Source organism: Branchiostoma floridae, chromosome 18 (assembly GCF_000003815.2).
Source record: "Branchiostoma floridae strain S238N-H82 chromosome 18, Bfl_VNyyK, whole genome shotgun sequence".
NCBI classification, from domain to species: Eukaryota; Metazoa; Chordata; class Leptocardii; order Amphioxiformes; family Branchiostomatidae; genus Branchiostoma; species Branchiostoma floridae.
Genome location: NC_049996.1, coordinates 17,544,284 through 17,558,929, shown reverse-complemented (window position 1 = coordinate 17,558,929; position 14,646 = coordinate 17,544,284). Strand labels below are relative to the sequence as shown.

Sequence of the window (14,646 nt, the reverse complement as noted above, 5' to 3'; positions counted from 1 at the left end):
TTGCTTCAGAAGAATATATGCACAATGCGCTCTACTACACAACTCAGATGCTGCCCCTCGCCTGAAGACACGATAAAGCTTAGATGTTTCCCGGAATTAAGAAACCGAGATTTGAGCACGTAACGAGTTTCGGGTACATGGGAACGATTTCCTCACCTTGGGAACCCCACAAGACATACTTTTGAACACTCTGTAAAGAGTCTTGACTTGATGCACTCCAAGTTCTTCTTTTGTTGGGATTTTCATTTGATGATGAAAAAGGTATTGAACTGATTCAATGCAATGATGCAATTGAAAGCCATCTCACCTGCTCAGGTCTAGGACCTTTTCCATCTATAACAGCTTACCATGACCGTCTACTACTTGACGTTCTACTATTTACATGGTGAAGCCTTTAGCTTTTGGATTCTCGGCAAGTCTGGTGACCAGGCTATGATAAGTACCTGTAGCCACCGGTCAAATTCTCGCTCCCATGGAGACCAGCAGGCCCCCAGCTGCCGCCCCCTCCCGTTGTTCAGGCGGGCCCGCCACGGGAAGAACCCCATCGCCTCTCGCGACGAAGCGGTCATGTGGAGGTCGGGAATCTTCGGAACCGCGGCGGGATCGTCGGGATCCAGTCCGACTCCCAGTGGGACGTACTCTTCTTGCTTCAGCCACGTGTTTTCGTCTGGAAATGAGGGAAAATATTGCATTTGGCTTTCATACCAACCATCTAAGTATTTGGGGAGGGTAACATTGTGACTAAGTCATTGTTTTTTTTTAGTTTGCCCTTGTAAAATGCTGTGTCCTTGAAATTCTGTCGTTGACCTTTAATAAGACATTGACCTTTTTGTGTTGCACAGTTTGCTGAGTCAACAATTGGATGTAAAAAGCCTTTCTTCTAGCCGACTGAGGGCAGATCCCGGTGGCTGATAAAACTCCTTTCCCAGCTTTGGTACTATCTTATGCCACCGGTAAATCTGTCTGGAGATTAATCTTTTAAGTTGGATATTTGCCCTGTTTACGCAACTGCAGCAAACTGACCGTTTGTGACGTACACCTCCATCGCCATGGCAACCCAGCCCGCGTAGCCTGCTGGGTACAGACGGATGTAGCGTGACGTCACAGGAGTTGGGAGAGGTCGGCTCACTTTGTTGTACCGGTCTCGGTTTCCTTGGAACACCTGGGGAAGAAGGTAAGAAGGTTCAGAATTTATACATCAGACACAGAACCACGGCGGCAACCTTGAATTGCAGCTATGTTGCAAACATTAAGCGCTGCTAGCTCTGTTTGGCAGGTGTACGCATACGTCAAGAAGATAGGAGTGACATCGCCCCAGGACCCAGGGGCTCGCCATATTTATTGTTCCATATTGCCATCTTTATTATTTTTGCTAAGTTTAGTAAGTTTTTTTCTTTGTATAAGGTACTGTTAAAATAGCTTGAATGCAGTGGCTTTTCGTCCTCGCCTGCCTCTTAAACTTAGCTCATATAGCCGATCACGGTATCTACATTTGCCAGTCCTTAACGATCAAGACAAACATTCGTACCAGCACGCTGTTGCTGCTGCCTCCGTACGGTACCCAGGAAGTGCCGTCCATACTGAAGGGCAGGGTAAATGACGTCACCCAACTGCCCAGGTCCCAGTTCGCGCCGCCTCCACTGATGACGACACCGGTGACGTCAGTCGTCTTGCCGAAGTAAACCTGCGGTCAAACATACATGATTGTTTGTCAGGTGGATGCAGGTTATTTGGTCGAGAACCCAGAGGTTATGGGTTCGAATCCTGCCATGTTACCGACATTATTCCCTTTGGAAAGGCGCTTTACACAACTTTTCTTACTCCATTAAGGTGTAAACATGGCTACGTTGCTTCCGTTGGGTAAAACGCAGTGGAAGAGGAGGGAATTGGGCTCCGCCTCCCGATTCCGTGCCCTAGATAGTGGATATCAACCCACTAACCCCATGGCCTCATATTGCATAAATATGGCACTGTTGAAATAAGTTAGAAACTTGAGTACAGTGCCACATTGTCCTTGTATGTATGAAAGGAAATATAGAATACACAAGAAAAGACATTCAGCACACTTTGTTATCTACCATGAGGAGCGTATGAATCCCAAATGTTGTGCTCAAAGCAGCGAAAGAAAACTACCTGAATCCATTGTTCCACCACAGAACTCGGTACCCAGCAGTACCCCGGTGCAGTCGGAGGCGTGTGCCGAGCCTGGGAGGCGGCGAACTCAGGCTTGTACTCGGAACTGGCAATGACAAACACATCCGGAATGTACCGACTCGCCAAGCCAAGCGGGAACCCAGGAGGTGGGATGTCTGTGAGGAAGGAAATTTCGTCAGTTAGATCACATAGCGAGGCAACTTTCCCTATAATCGCTATAGTTGAAGTTAAGTGGCTACTCAAAAGTAGTGTCACTCATGTATAATTTTTTGAAAGATCATATTTTTATGATAGCCAAATTGGTAAATTTACATCACAGATAAAGAAAGAAATGAACTGGGTGTTCAGGCCTGTGGTTTAGCAGAATATTTTGCTTGATTTTTCTTTTTTCGACCTTGAGCTCGCGCATTAGTTTGGGGGCCTCTAGAACATGTCATTCAAAACATTTAGTCAGTGTGGCCTAAGAAACACGAGCAGGTGAAAAGTAAAAACTGATCCATTCACCTCCACAGTCGTCCTCATCCTCCCCTCCGCTGCAGTCCGTCCGGTTGTCACACAGCTGAGACTCCAGCAGGCAGGTACCGTCCGCGCAGGGGAACTGATTAGCACCACAACCTGCGGGTGTTGGGGGTTTGTGGGTCACATAGTAAATTGTATTTTCTCTGACATATACGTATAATTTGATATTATGTCCAGCTTACTAAAGAGACTGTCAAATAGTGTGCATGTTAACGGCCTCCCACCTCCTGCTGTACAGTTGATCTCATCCTGTCCGTCCGAGCAGTCCCTCAGCCCGTCACAGGCGCGGTACTTCGGCAGGCATCTCCCGTCACACTCCAACTGCAGACCGCTGCACGGGACTGGAGGTAACCAAGTCATTAGGTCAGCATCGATGGAAACAAACGAAACAATGGAAATGTGTTTTTGAGACAGAGTTGATCATCTTAACTTTGGTGCCTGACGCGACCAATGCTGGCGCGCCTCTACTGGCTCTAGCGCGCTAGCGGCTGACGCGACCAATGCTAACGCGCCTCTAGTAGCTGACGCGACCAATGCTGGTGTGCCTCTAGCGGCTGACGCGACCAATGCTGGCGCGCCTCTAGCGACTGACGCGACGAATGCTGGCTCGCCTCTAGCGGCTGACGCAACCAATGCTGACGCGCCTCTAGCGGCTGACTCAACCAATGCTGGTGTGCCTCTAGCGGCTGACTCGACCAATGCTGGTGTGCCTCTAGCGGCTGACGCGACCAATGCTGGCGCGCCTTTAGCGACTGACGCCACCAATGCTGACGCGCCTCAAGCGCCTCTAGCGGCGCTAGCGACTGACGCGACCAATGCTGGCTCGCCTCTAGCGGCTGACGCAACCAATGCTGACGCGCCTCTAGCGGCTGACGCGACCAATGCTGGTGTGCCTCTAGTGGCTGACGCGACCAATGCTGACGCGCCTCAAGCGCCTCTAGCGGCGCTAGCGACTGACGCGACGAATGCTGGCTCGCCTCTAGCGGCTGACGCAACCAATGCTGACGCGCCTCTAGCGGCTTACTCGACCAATGCTGGCGCGCCTTTAGCGACTGACGCCACCAATGCTGACGCGCCTCAAGCGCCTCTAGCGGCGCTAGCGACTGACGCGACCAATGCTGGCGCGGCTCTCGTGGCTGACGCGACCAATACTAGCGCGGCTCTCGTGGCTGACGCGACCAATACTAGCGCGGCTCTCGTGGCTGACGCGACCAATACTAGCGCGGCTCTCGTGGCTGACGCTACCAACGCTGGCGCGGCTCTCGTCGCTCGTAGTGGAAAAAAGTACCTGCAAACAAACCATGAACAGACAATGTACATCAGAACCTACCGCTACAGTTCTCTTCGTCTGCCCCAGAAGTACAGTCCTTGTCCCCGTCACACACCGAGGCGATGCTGATGCACTCACCACTATCACACTGCCACTGGCCCTTCTCTGCACACGACTCTGAACATATGCAGACAGGAACGCAGCTTTGTATGTTATCATGCACAATTATGAAATTGACAACCAATCATTGAAAATGTTAACCTGTTTTGAGTATACACATAGTACTTCTTAAAGGGAGAAGGATTAAGCATATCTACAGATATCATCATTACGTTTAGCACACATTTTTAAGCTCCTGAAAGTTTATTGTGGGTCCCCTCTGACATGGGCATGCCACGCTACCTCATGCCCTGTAAGCCATGAATATTAACGATCCCAGGAATGTTTATGGACTCACGACACTCCAGCTCGTCCGACGCGTCGTCACAGTCGGGGACTCCGTCGCACACTCCCGATGTCGCCATACATCCGCTGCTGTTTACACACCGGAACTCCACACTGGTGCAAACTGTACAATACAGAAAGCTTTTTCACACATAACATACGGGTTGGGGATTTTGTGCGCGTTAAGTTAAAAATTTGCGCATTAAAACTTCCGCGTTAAAATTCTGCGTATTGAAATATGCAAATTAGCTGATTTCCCGGGGATTCGAAAACTTTTTTGTAGTTTTAAAGTTAAAAGCTTAAAAAAAGATGCAAAATGAAATTAGGTATCATATTGCTGTACTCATATTGAGTACAATATCCTTTTCGGTAAATATTCCAGGAGTTTTAAAGTGATTTTAAAATGTTAAGTTTTAACGTGCAGCAAAGGTTGAAATTTGCTTGTGAAACAATCTACATGAGAAAAGATGGAATGAAGCTTATAGAATGGAGAAAAGTCTTAAGCTGTTATATTTTACAATACAAAGCATCATATTAGCAATTTTTCCATGTATTTTTGTCAAATTTAAGTAATTTTGAAATATTCTGGATATGCAAATTAATGTATTCCCAAGGGACCTAAAATCAGGGGCTTTTCAAACCAAAAAATTCAGGTGACGGACGGAAAATCATATAATGGGGTCACATTTTTCTGCCTAAGAATGTCTCACTGCACATGTTCTGAAATATCAATCTTTTAACGCGCAGATTTTTAACGAGCGCGTAGATTATTAACGCGCAGAAAACGCGTTCCCTAACATACAGAGGCAGCTATTTTCACAGGACAAAGGAAACTCATTACGAAGAGAGTCGTGAACAAATGGTTTTCACCGAACGTGGCAGGCATTGTAGATATTTACATCATACTGTTTATTCCTTTTTTCGTCTCATTCACCACACGTCTTTATTTACTACACCACCATCACCGGCCTTAGAAAGATATCACACGGAAGCATTCACTCTTCCTGGGCTCCATGTGGCACCTTTCCCAGTACGGCTTACGTTACATTTCCACAAAGTGGCCCGGCAGGGCAGTTTGAACAAAAATTACGATATGAAAAACAACAAAAGCACAAAACGTACCAAAAATAATTCAACAGCATGCCTTGTGCATGTTTATTGGCAGAAACATTAATTTTTCAGCACACAGCCCGCCCGAGCCTCGGGTAGGAACTGTGGCGTAGGCCTAATATGTAGAAGTAGAAAGCACGTCTGACGTGCAAGCGTATCGAATTGGGCACACTCTACTAACCTTCCCATTCCTGTGAACTATATGCATGTTCAAACAATCAAAACAACGGCAGATGACATATCATTTCTACCTCTACTTTTAAAAAGCTACAAAAAGAGCAACAAATTGCAGTATTGTACCAATGACCAGGACTAGTCTGATTTGCATAACTTAAAAATGTGCCCAATACACCACTTCTTGCATGATTACATTGAGCTCTACGGAAATATATCATTATATTGATATACGTTGTATGAGCACAATTTTTTTTATTTCCACAGAAATGTTGGAGAACAAGTCTATTTTTTCTCTCAGATGTCATATTGAAAATTTTATATCCCTTACCAGCGCTGGGGGTAGATAAAAAAAGGGTAGGGTCGGCAGATTTTAGGGTCAGTCCTAGACCATCAAAAGGAGTTATTCACTCCTGAAGTCGGGTAACCGAAAGCACAGCAATTTTGATCTTAGGCCTAAGTATCGAAGGCCGGAGAAGAAGAACACATTTGGTGAGCTTACCGCAGCCACTCTCATCGGACCCGTCGGGACAGTCCCCGACCCCATCGCAGCGGCTCGTGTCCGGGAGGCAGGGACCATCAGGTGCACAGTAGAAACTGGGCAGGGGACAGGTGTCGGCTGTGCAATACTTCTCATCTGAACCGTCTGGGCAGTCTTCCGCACCGTCACATTTCCGCTCTGCTTTGATACAGTCTCCACTACTTTCACATTTGAAATTGTAGGGCTCGGGACAGTAATCTAGCAAGCAGTTTTCACAGAATTCAATCATCCCCCCGTCACACTCGACCACTGAAGGGACACAATTTCCTCTACTTCCAGTTTCACACCAAAAATGGCCGGCTATGATACAATAAAAAATCTCGCAATCCGTTTCATCTGAGCTGTCTGAACAATCATCAAAGCCGTCACATCGTTGCAAAGAAGCGAGACAGGCTCCACTACTGTTACATCTGAATTCGGGACACTCTATACTCAGGCAGTCCTTCTCATCTGTGCCTTCTGGGCAATTCTCAAAGCCGTCACATTGTTGCCACCGACCGAAACAGGCTCCACTGCTGTTACACCTGAACGGGGAGTAGGCGGGACACTCTAAGCTCCAGCAGTCCTTCTCATCTGTACCATCTGGACAATCAACGAAGCCGTCACATTGTTGCGACAAAGTGTAACACGCTCCACTACTGTTGCACCTGTACTCGGGACACTCTATACTCCAGCAGTCTTTCTCATCTGTGCCGTCTGGGCAATCATCAAAGCCGTTACATTGTTGCCGCCATCGCAAACAGGGTCCAGTACCGTTACAGCTGAATTCGGGACACTCTATACCCAAGCAGTCCTCCTCATCTGAGCCATCCAAGCATTCATCCCAACCGTTACATCGCATATATGGATTGATACATGCTCCGGTGCTCTGACATCTGAAGTAGTAGGGATCTGGGCACTCTATGCTCCAACAATCTTGCTCATCTGACCCGTCTCCACAATCATCAACCTCGTTACACTGGTACAATGGATCCATGCAGGCCCCACTAATCTCACACCTGATATAGTCGAGACCTGGACATACTTTGCTCCAGCAATCTTGCTCATCGGAACCGTCTTCACAGTCATCAAACCCGTTACATACAGGTAGCCTTGCCGATTCGATACAGCGTTCGCTACTTACACAGGTGAAATCTTCGGATGAGGAACACTCTATGTCTCGGCCCCCGTCTCCGCCCCCGTCTCCGGCCCAGTCTCCGGCCCCGTCCCAGTCTCCGGCCCCGTCCCAGTCTCCGGCCCCGTACCAGTCTCCGGCCCCGTACCAGTCTCCGTCCCAGTCTCCGGCCCCGTACCAGTCTCCGTCCCAGTCTCAGTCTCCGTCCCAGTCTCCGCCCCCGTACCAGTCTCCGTCCCAGTCTCCGTCCCAGTCTTCGCCCCCGTACCAGTCTCCGCCCCCGTACCAGTCTCCGCCCCCGTACCAGTCTCCGCCCCAGTATTCGCCTTCGCTCGAGGCATGACCGACGGACAGCAGGCAGGCAAACAGAAGCAGGCCGAGCGCCATGATGGGCTTCCCGGGGAAACAGGTGGATGCCATGTTGTGTCCTGGGTCTGCCTGGCACAGTGGTGTGTGTGCTGGGTCTGCCTGGTACAGTGGTGTGTGTGCTGGGTCTGCCTGGTACAGTGGTGACTGTACAGCGGTGTACGGCGCTAGATTAATCAACGGTGTTGCGTGCACAGGTTTGTACATGCCGTAATTTACAAGTGGGCGGAGCTTGGTGTCCTTGAGTAGGTGTCTTTGAGAAGCAGCATTCTCTAGTTAATTTTTGTCATGTGTTGCTGTTGTTGAAATATGCTCTAGATCTGTCATATTGCTATGCCTGGCGGCAGCTGACATACACCACCTTCGAGACCGAGAGGGTAGCAGCCGTTGAGGCAAAGAGAAAGGCGAGGAAGGCCCGTCAAAATAGAACTGCAAACCTGTAGACGTGCCATACTCGAGAGAGTGGCTGTCCATCAATTGCAGAACTACAAATAACCTGTCTTGAGGTGTATCTTTTATATGAACTCATGATATTACCTGTACCTGTGCCATACTTTGACTATAGAATAATACTGAGATTACTGTTCACAGCGGCATGAGTACAATGATACACATTATAATGCACCCCCCCCCCCTCCACCATGGCCTCTCAGTACAGAGATATTTCTTATCCATAACTGTTTGGATCTTGAACATGTTTGGCCTCGCTAGAGCTTTGAAAGACAATGAAGATAAATTAGAAAGCAAATCAAATTTTATCTCTTTATTTTCCAGTTGAAGGACAGAAAAATCTTGGTTTGCTCATCAGATTCTCTCACCAACTCTGCTAAAGGCACTTTAACAGACCTGGCATACTCACAGAATGAAAACATTACTGATAATTGTATAGTTACTGTGTGTATAAGTTGTTTGTTTATTAGTTGCATTGGTGATAATTTGTAATTAATTGATACCCTTTTCCCAAGTGTACACTATTGTCTTTGAAAGCAGACTGGGTAAAGGCAGTGTATTTTGTGCATTGTAATGCTCAATGTTATGAACCAATGATGTGTTGCCTGAAAATGCAACATGAAAATAGAAGACAGTATGTAAGGAGGTTAAGAATGCAGTAACATATCTGGAGTAGCTTGAAATAGTAGAACTGACATAGGACTGAAATACATGTACTTTATCTATTGTGCGTCTATTGTTTTCTTTTCCATTTGGCATGAAGTAATATCCTAGTCTGTTTGCTATCCTAGTTAAATTACAAAGACTCCTATAACACATCCCCTCACACCCATATACTCAGGGGATGTGCAGGGACCCTGGTAAACAAGGATTGTGCAGGATATTATGCTGTGATATCTGTATACTGTAAATGTATTTAAGTTCGCGGGGATATAATTTCGCTGTAGCTGGAAAAAGGACTTTTCGCGCATAATAGAAAAATGTTCGCGATGGTTGTAAATTCGCGGTGAAGAGGTCATCGCGAAAACCGCGAGCATTAATCCACCTCGAACATTTCTGCATTTACAGTATCTCAGACAGCTTTGTGTAATATCTGATGCATTGTGATCAGTGTCATTATGATAAGAACTACTGGTATCTTACTACCTGGATGTCTAACCTTCATCGACGTTTGCTGAAAAAGATTGGTTGTCATAGACACTGGCGTCGTTGATTCAAAGTGTACGACTACCATTGCTTATCTTCAATATGTTCTCGGGGTTATAGGTCATTAGAGTTGTTGACAGTTTCATGGCTGTTCTGTGTTTTCGTCTGTCTCTGATTAGTCTGCAAAGTTTATAGGTAGTCATGAAAGCGGATACCTCCATTCTTCTTCGTTCTCAATTCCAACGATGACATGCGAATAGATCTGGGCATGAGCTAGCTTTGGAATGGTCCATTCTTGTAGGGGATATGTTTGGAATGGTCTATTTTTGCACCAGGTTTTCGGGTAGTCCAGTTGCACAGATTAATGTCGGAATGCCCTGATGATTTTAAATGTGGAGTTTGGCGATGATGCTGGAATTTTTTACAGTTAAGATGGCCAACACGCCAAACACATACCAGTCTTCGAACAATTTCTACCAGACGAGTCAGAAAAACAGCAATGAATATTTAATGATGCACACACACTGCAGTGACCACGTGATAACTGAATCTGCAATTGAGAATTCCGCTCACCTAGTCTCGGTAAAATCCATCGGGGAATAAAATCGCCCATCATCAGAACATGCTTTATCAGCAACTCTAAAAAGCCACCGATGGGCCTGCTATGGAGGTTACCACTCTTCGTCTATGTAGCCAGTTAATAACAACATTCGCCTGTGCACGCTATAGTCTATTCTGTACGACGGAACTGAATATTGTAGTCTTCATTAGGGGCAGCGTCGGTTAGGTGTAAAACAGAAGCCAGCCAACTTGCAGCAGAATCGGAAACCTGTGGCCCAACATGACCTCGCTGGTGCTGCTGTGGGTTCTGTGTAACTGTTTGTCAGGTGCCCTCGCGCTTACGGGTGAGCAACTTATCTCATGGTTTTCCACAACATCTCAAGATGTTTAGAACATAACATAAATGAAAATATGTTCCAGTTTCAAGTAGGCGAGGGGAGGTCATCATGATCCGTGGATATGTTTTCTTACAGAACGTCAGCTCTGTTGTAAGGCTTAGGGCCCATTTCCGAAACGGGCCCTGGTCGGAATGTGTTCGGAAACGAAACATAAAAGGGACTAGGGACCTAAGCCTAATTAATAAGTCGGGGCTGTAAGGCAAGGTGGTAAGCATTAGTCAAGATCGACAGGAAGCATGAGTAAATTCTCTTCTCAGACTGGACTCGACTATGTCGGGTGACTCTCTTCCTCTTCCACCTGGACCACTTCCCATACTTCACTTTACTTCAAGAACATCTTCACTTCAAGAACAGCTTCACTTCAAGAACATCTTCACTTCAAGAACATCTTCACTTCAAGAACAGCTTCACTTCAAGAACAACCTCCTTCAAGAACATCTTCACTTCAAGAACAACCTCCCTTCAAGAACATCTTCACTTCAAAAACATCTTTACTTCGAGAACATCTTCACTTCAAAAACATCTTTACTTCGAGAACATCTTCACTTCAAGAACATCTTCACTTCAAGAACATCTTCACTTCAAGAACATCTTCACTTCAAGAACAACCTCCCTTCAAGAACATCTTCACTTCAAGAACATCTTCACTTCAAGAACAACCTCCCTTCAAGAACATCTTCACTTCAAGAACATCTTCACTTCAAGAACAACCTCCCTTCAAGAACATCTTCACTTCAAAAACATCTTCACTTCGAGAACATCTTCACTTCAAGAACATCTTCACTTCAAGAACATCTTCACTTCAAGAACATCTTCACTTCAAGAACATCTTCACTTCAAGAACATCCTCACTTCAAGAACATCTTCACTTCAAGAACAACCTCCCTTCAAGAACATCTTCACTTCAAGAACATCTTCACTTCGAGAACATCTTCACTTCAAGAACATCTTCACTTCAAGAACATCTTCACTTCAAGAACATCTTCACTTCAAGAACAACCTCCCTTCAAGAACATCTTCACTTCAAAAACATCTTCACTTCAAGAACATCTTCACTTCAAAAACATCTTCACTTCAAGAACATCTTCACTTCAAGAACATCCTCACTTCGAGAACAACTTCACTTCGAGAACATCCTCACTTCAAGAACATCTTCACTTCAAGAACATCTAACAACTTATCTTCGAGAACAACTTCACTTGAAGAACTTAACTACTTCGTATCTGCTCCTTATTACGACATTATCACCCTCAACTACCGATGGCCAAATTTGGATTGCAGAATTGAAAATCGCGAGATTTTGGAGTATTTTATGCCCGAAAATCTTCCTGTTACTTTGCACGGGGCTCAGTGATATGCGTCCCTAGATACCTCCAGACACAGACATTTCCCAGCTATGTAAAGCCAACTTTATACATAGCTAGCTCCATAAAACATTAATGAAAGGTTTCTATTACTGACAGGTGGCTGGGTGGAGCCCGACCCGACATGGGTGACACCGGACCAATGGGACGGCGACGACGGAGTCCGACATGTCGCCGGGTACGTCTTGGACTCCAACTTCAAGACGACCTGGAGACGTGGAGATGATGAGGCCACTTGGCATCTGACGATTGACCTGCAGACGTCCATGACGCTGTCCCGGATCCGGATGTGGTACCAGGGTGATGAGAGCGGAGACATGGACGTCACGGTCAGGAGATGGACTGGGCGGACCTTTACTGAAGTGGCACACGACAGCCGTCCGTATAAAAGGTTTGGCAAAATATATCTGAACGGAATTGACCTGACCGGACTTCTCGCCACAGCACAGACTTGGCGCCTGCAGTTTCCGCGTGGAAGGCGGAGGGAAATCAGCGAGATCGAGTTTTTCCAGGGTAAGTACTACTTATATACTGCAATGAAAGTTTATCTGCAAGTTCCTGTCCGAAGGCTAATTACAAGTACATGATAAAAACATAAGGCGACAAAAATGTGACATTGAACAGTGGTAAACATTGATTTTGGGTCTAACATGTTCTAAAGCTATATCGAACGTTATAGGAATCATATTAAAAAACAGGTCCCCATTCACAAACATTGGCTGGAATTCCGAAACGTCGTCTGCAGCAATCGTAGCTTCTTACAAGATCTGAAACACAGAAATGCTGCTGCAGTAACGCAGGAAGGCACTAGAAGGCCCATTTTCTAACTTGAACTTTGTTTTCACATCAACCCACCTACCAAATATGAAGATGCACCTATGGCTTCATATTTGCATCGCTTGGTTAATTTGCCCGAATATGCACCTCTTCGTGAGGCACACAATACCGTTTTATCACGAGAATATGATTGGATTGTCCACGTAAAAAATATCCTCAACTACCACGGTTTTGGACACATATGACTGAACCCGAGGTCATACCACAATCACCACTCAGCTACAACAACGTTTACAAGATGTATACGTGCAAAATTGGCATTCCTCTATTCAAAACAATTCCAAACTCTCCTCTCTTTTTACATTGAACAAGCAGTACAAGCAAGAAAATTATATTTCAACCATAAAGAGCTTTGACGTTCGTGAGGCAAGCACGCAACTAAGAATTGGCTGTCACAAATTAAGTATAGAAACCGGGAGATTCCAAAAACTCCTATCGACCAGAGGGTTTGTCCATTCTTTTCAGAGCTAATTGAAGACGAATATGATGATTGTATGTGCCTAATATTCTGATATACGCAATTCTCTATACACAATGCTGCCATTGTATACACAAGGATTTATCTTAATGGATCGACCTGAAATGAAAATTTAAATACGTAATGGCACGTGACAACCCCTGCATGGCAAGCATAGGAAAATATACCAAATAATGTTCAGACGTTAGAAATTCCTCCAGAGATTGTAAAAGCCTGTAATGATTGTAAAAAAACATTATTCGCCCTTGTTCGCCCAGCCTGTTCCGGACTGGACAGGACGGTGTGTACAGACGGCGACTGTGACGTCCATGAGGTGATCTGTGACGGCATAGTGGACTGTGACGACGGGAGCGATGAAGGAAACTGCGGTAAGGCACGAATCAAGAGGGGGTCAGCAGGGTTTGCGTGAAACAGATAAAAGTTGTACCAGAATGGTCTGGCAGAAAACAAACTTAAGCACAGGCCAGCTCTGCTGTGCATTACATGTTGTCAGATGAGCCTTCAACTTATGTCTATCAGCTGCATTCTATGCACATGAACTTGAGTACAAGTTTTTTACACTTTTTCGACGACTTTCTGTTTTCTTTACTGTAGACGATGAGATGTGTCCGAACGGAGCCATCATCAGTAAGGCACTCGTGTGTGACGGCAATGACGACTGTGGAGACAACACAGACGAGCAGAACTGTTGTGAGAACTAACGTGTCTTCTTATCTTCGCTTCCTCTCTCCTTGCTTGTAAAGTTGTTGTTTAATGAATAAAACTCTCTGATTTTCATGAGTTGGACCTTTAAAACTGTCGCAGAATGAACATCATGTGCTCTTTCTCTGATTGACTTTCCAACTTACGATGCAAGTTTTTATGACATTTCTGCTGTCTTCTTTTGTTATGTTTGTAACCCCTATGCTACAACCTACTACAGCTGTTGCAGGTGGCTGAATGTGTGGTTTCATCTGTTGTTTAGAATGTGCTTTGTATCTGTTTTCTGTCATGCTTGTAATAAATTATTGCCCTAACTTTATATCCATCAACTAAACTTGTCTCATTTTTCAACATATAAGATGGGAATGCAGGTTTGATGTTTCTACTTGTGTTTGCTACAGGCGAGCGGCGGGGCAGGGTGGACTGCAGCAGCAGAGGAGAAGGTAAGTCTTTACTCTCACTGCAAAGCTGATTTTTTATTTACTTCAAGTTCACACAAAAAAAACTAGAGTTCGGTGACCTCATACCTCCATGAAAATTTAGAGCTTTCGTAAATTTCATGCAATTGATTAACACATTAACATAATTTATGCATGGTGTTATTCATCATTGACTGCCGTACACATGTCATAATTATAAAATTCCCATTATTAATCATAAAGCGGCTTTGCAATTTTTACATAAATTATGCAAATAAGTTCCTCATTACCATATTTGGTATCTGCTTATATTCCACCTATCATAATCAACAAGTGTTACATTTATTGAAATCCTGTTATTGCAAACAATGGAATTATACAATTTTCTCATTAATTATGCAAATTATTCCCTCATTAGCATAAGATGCATATCATTATTAACATCTTTGCCCAAGCTACCTGCATACCTAAAATGCAGGCAATCCGTCATTCCTTTCTGCAGTTATCCTCTTTGGAGTGTCTTGACAAAAACGCCCCTGCAGTTCCACAATTAAATGTTAGGAGGATGAAACTAGCTCCACTTTGTCATGACGCTAAAA

General features: G+C 45.2%; 2 protein-coding genes across 2 annotated transcripts; one reads left to right on the top strand and one right to left on the bottom strand.

The window, feature by feature from the left end:
- The first annotated feature begins 3,064 nt into the window (after positions 1-3,064).
- LOC118405526 (protein rtoA-like) lies at positions 3,065-4,072 on the top strand. The gene is made up of 2 exons (XM_035805030.1): positions 3,065-3,072; positions 3,151-4,072. Exons 1-2 carry the CDS (start codon positions 3,065-3,067, stop codon positions 4,070-4,072), a joined length of 930 nt encoding a protein of 309 aa, XP_035660923.1.
- Positions 4,073-4,341: 269 nt separating this feature from the next.
- On the bottom strand, positions 4,342-7,188 carry LOC118405525 (LDL receptor repeat-containing protein egg-2-like). Its single transcript, XM_035805029.1, has 3 exons — positions 6,621-7,188; positions 6,174-6,461; positions 4,342-4,511 (listed from the first exon to the last, which is right to left on the bottom strand). Exons 1-3 carry the CDS (start codon positions 7,186-7,188, stop codon positions 4,342-4,344), a joined length of 1,026 nt encoding a protein of 341 aa, XP_035660922.1.
- Positions 7,189-14,646: the final 7,458 nt, after the last annotated feature.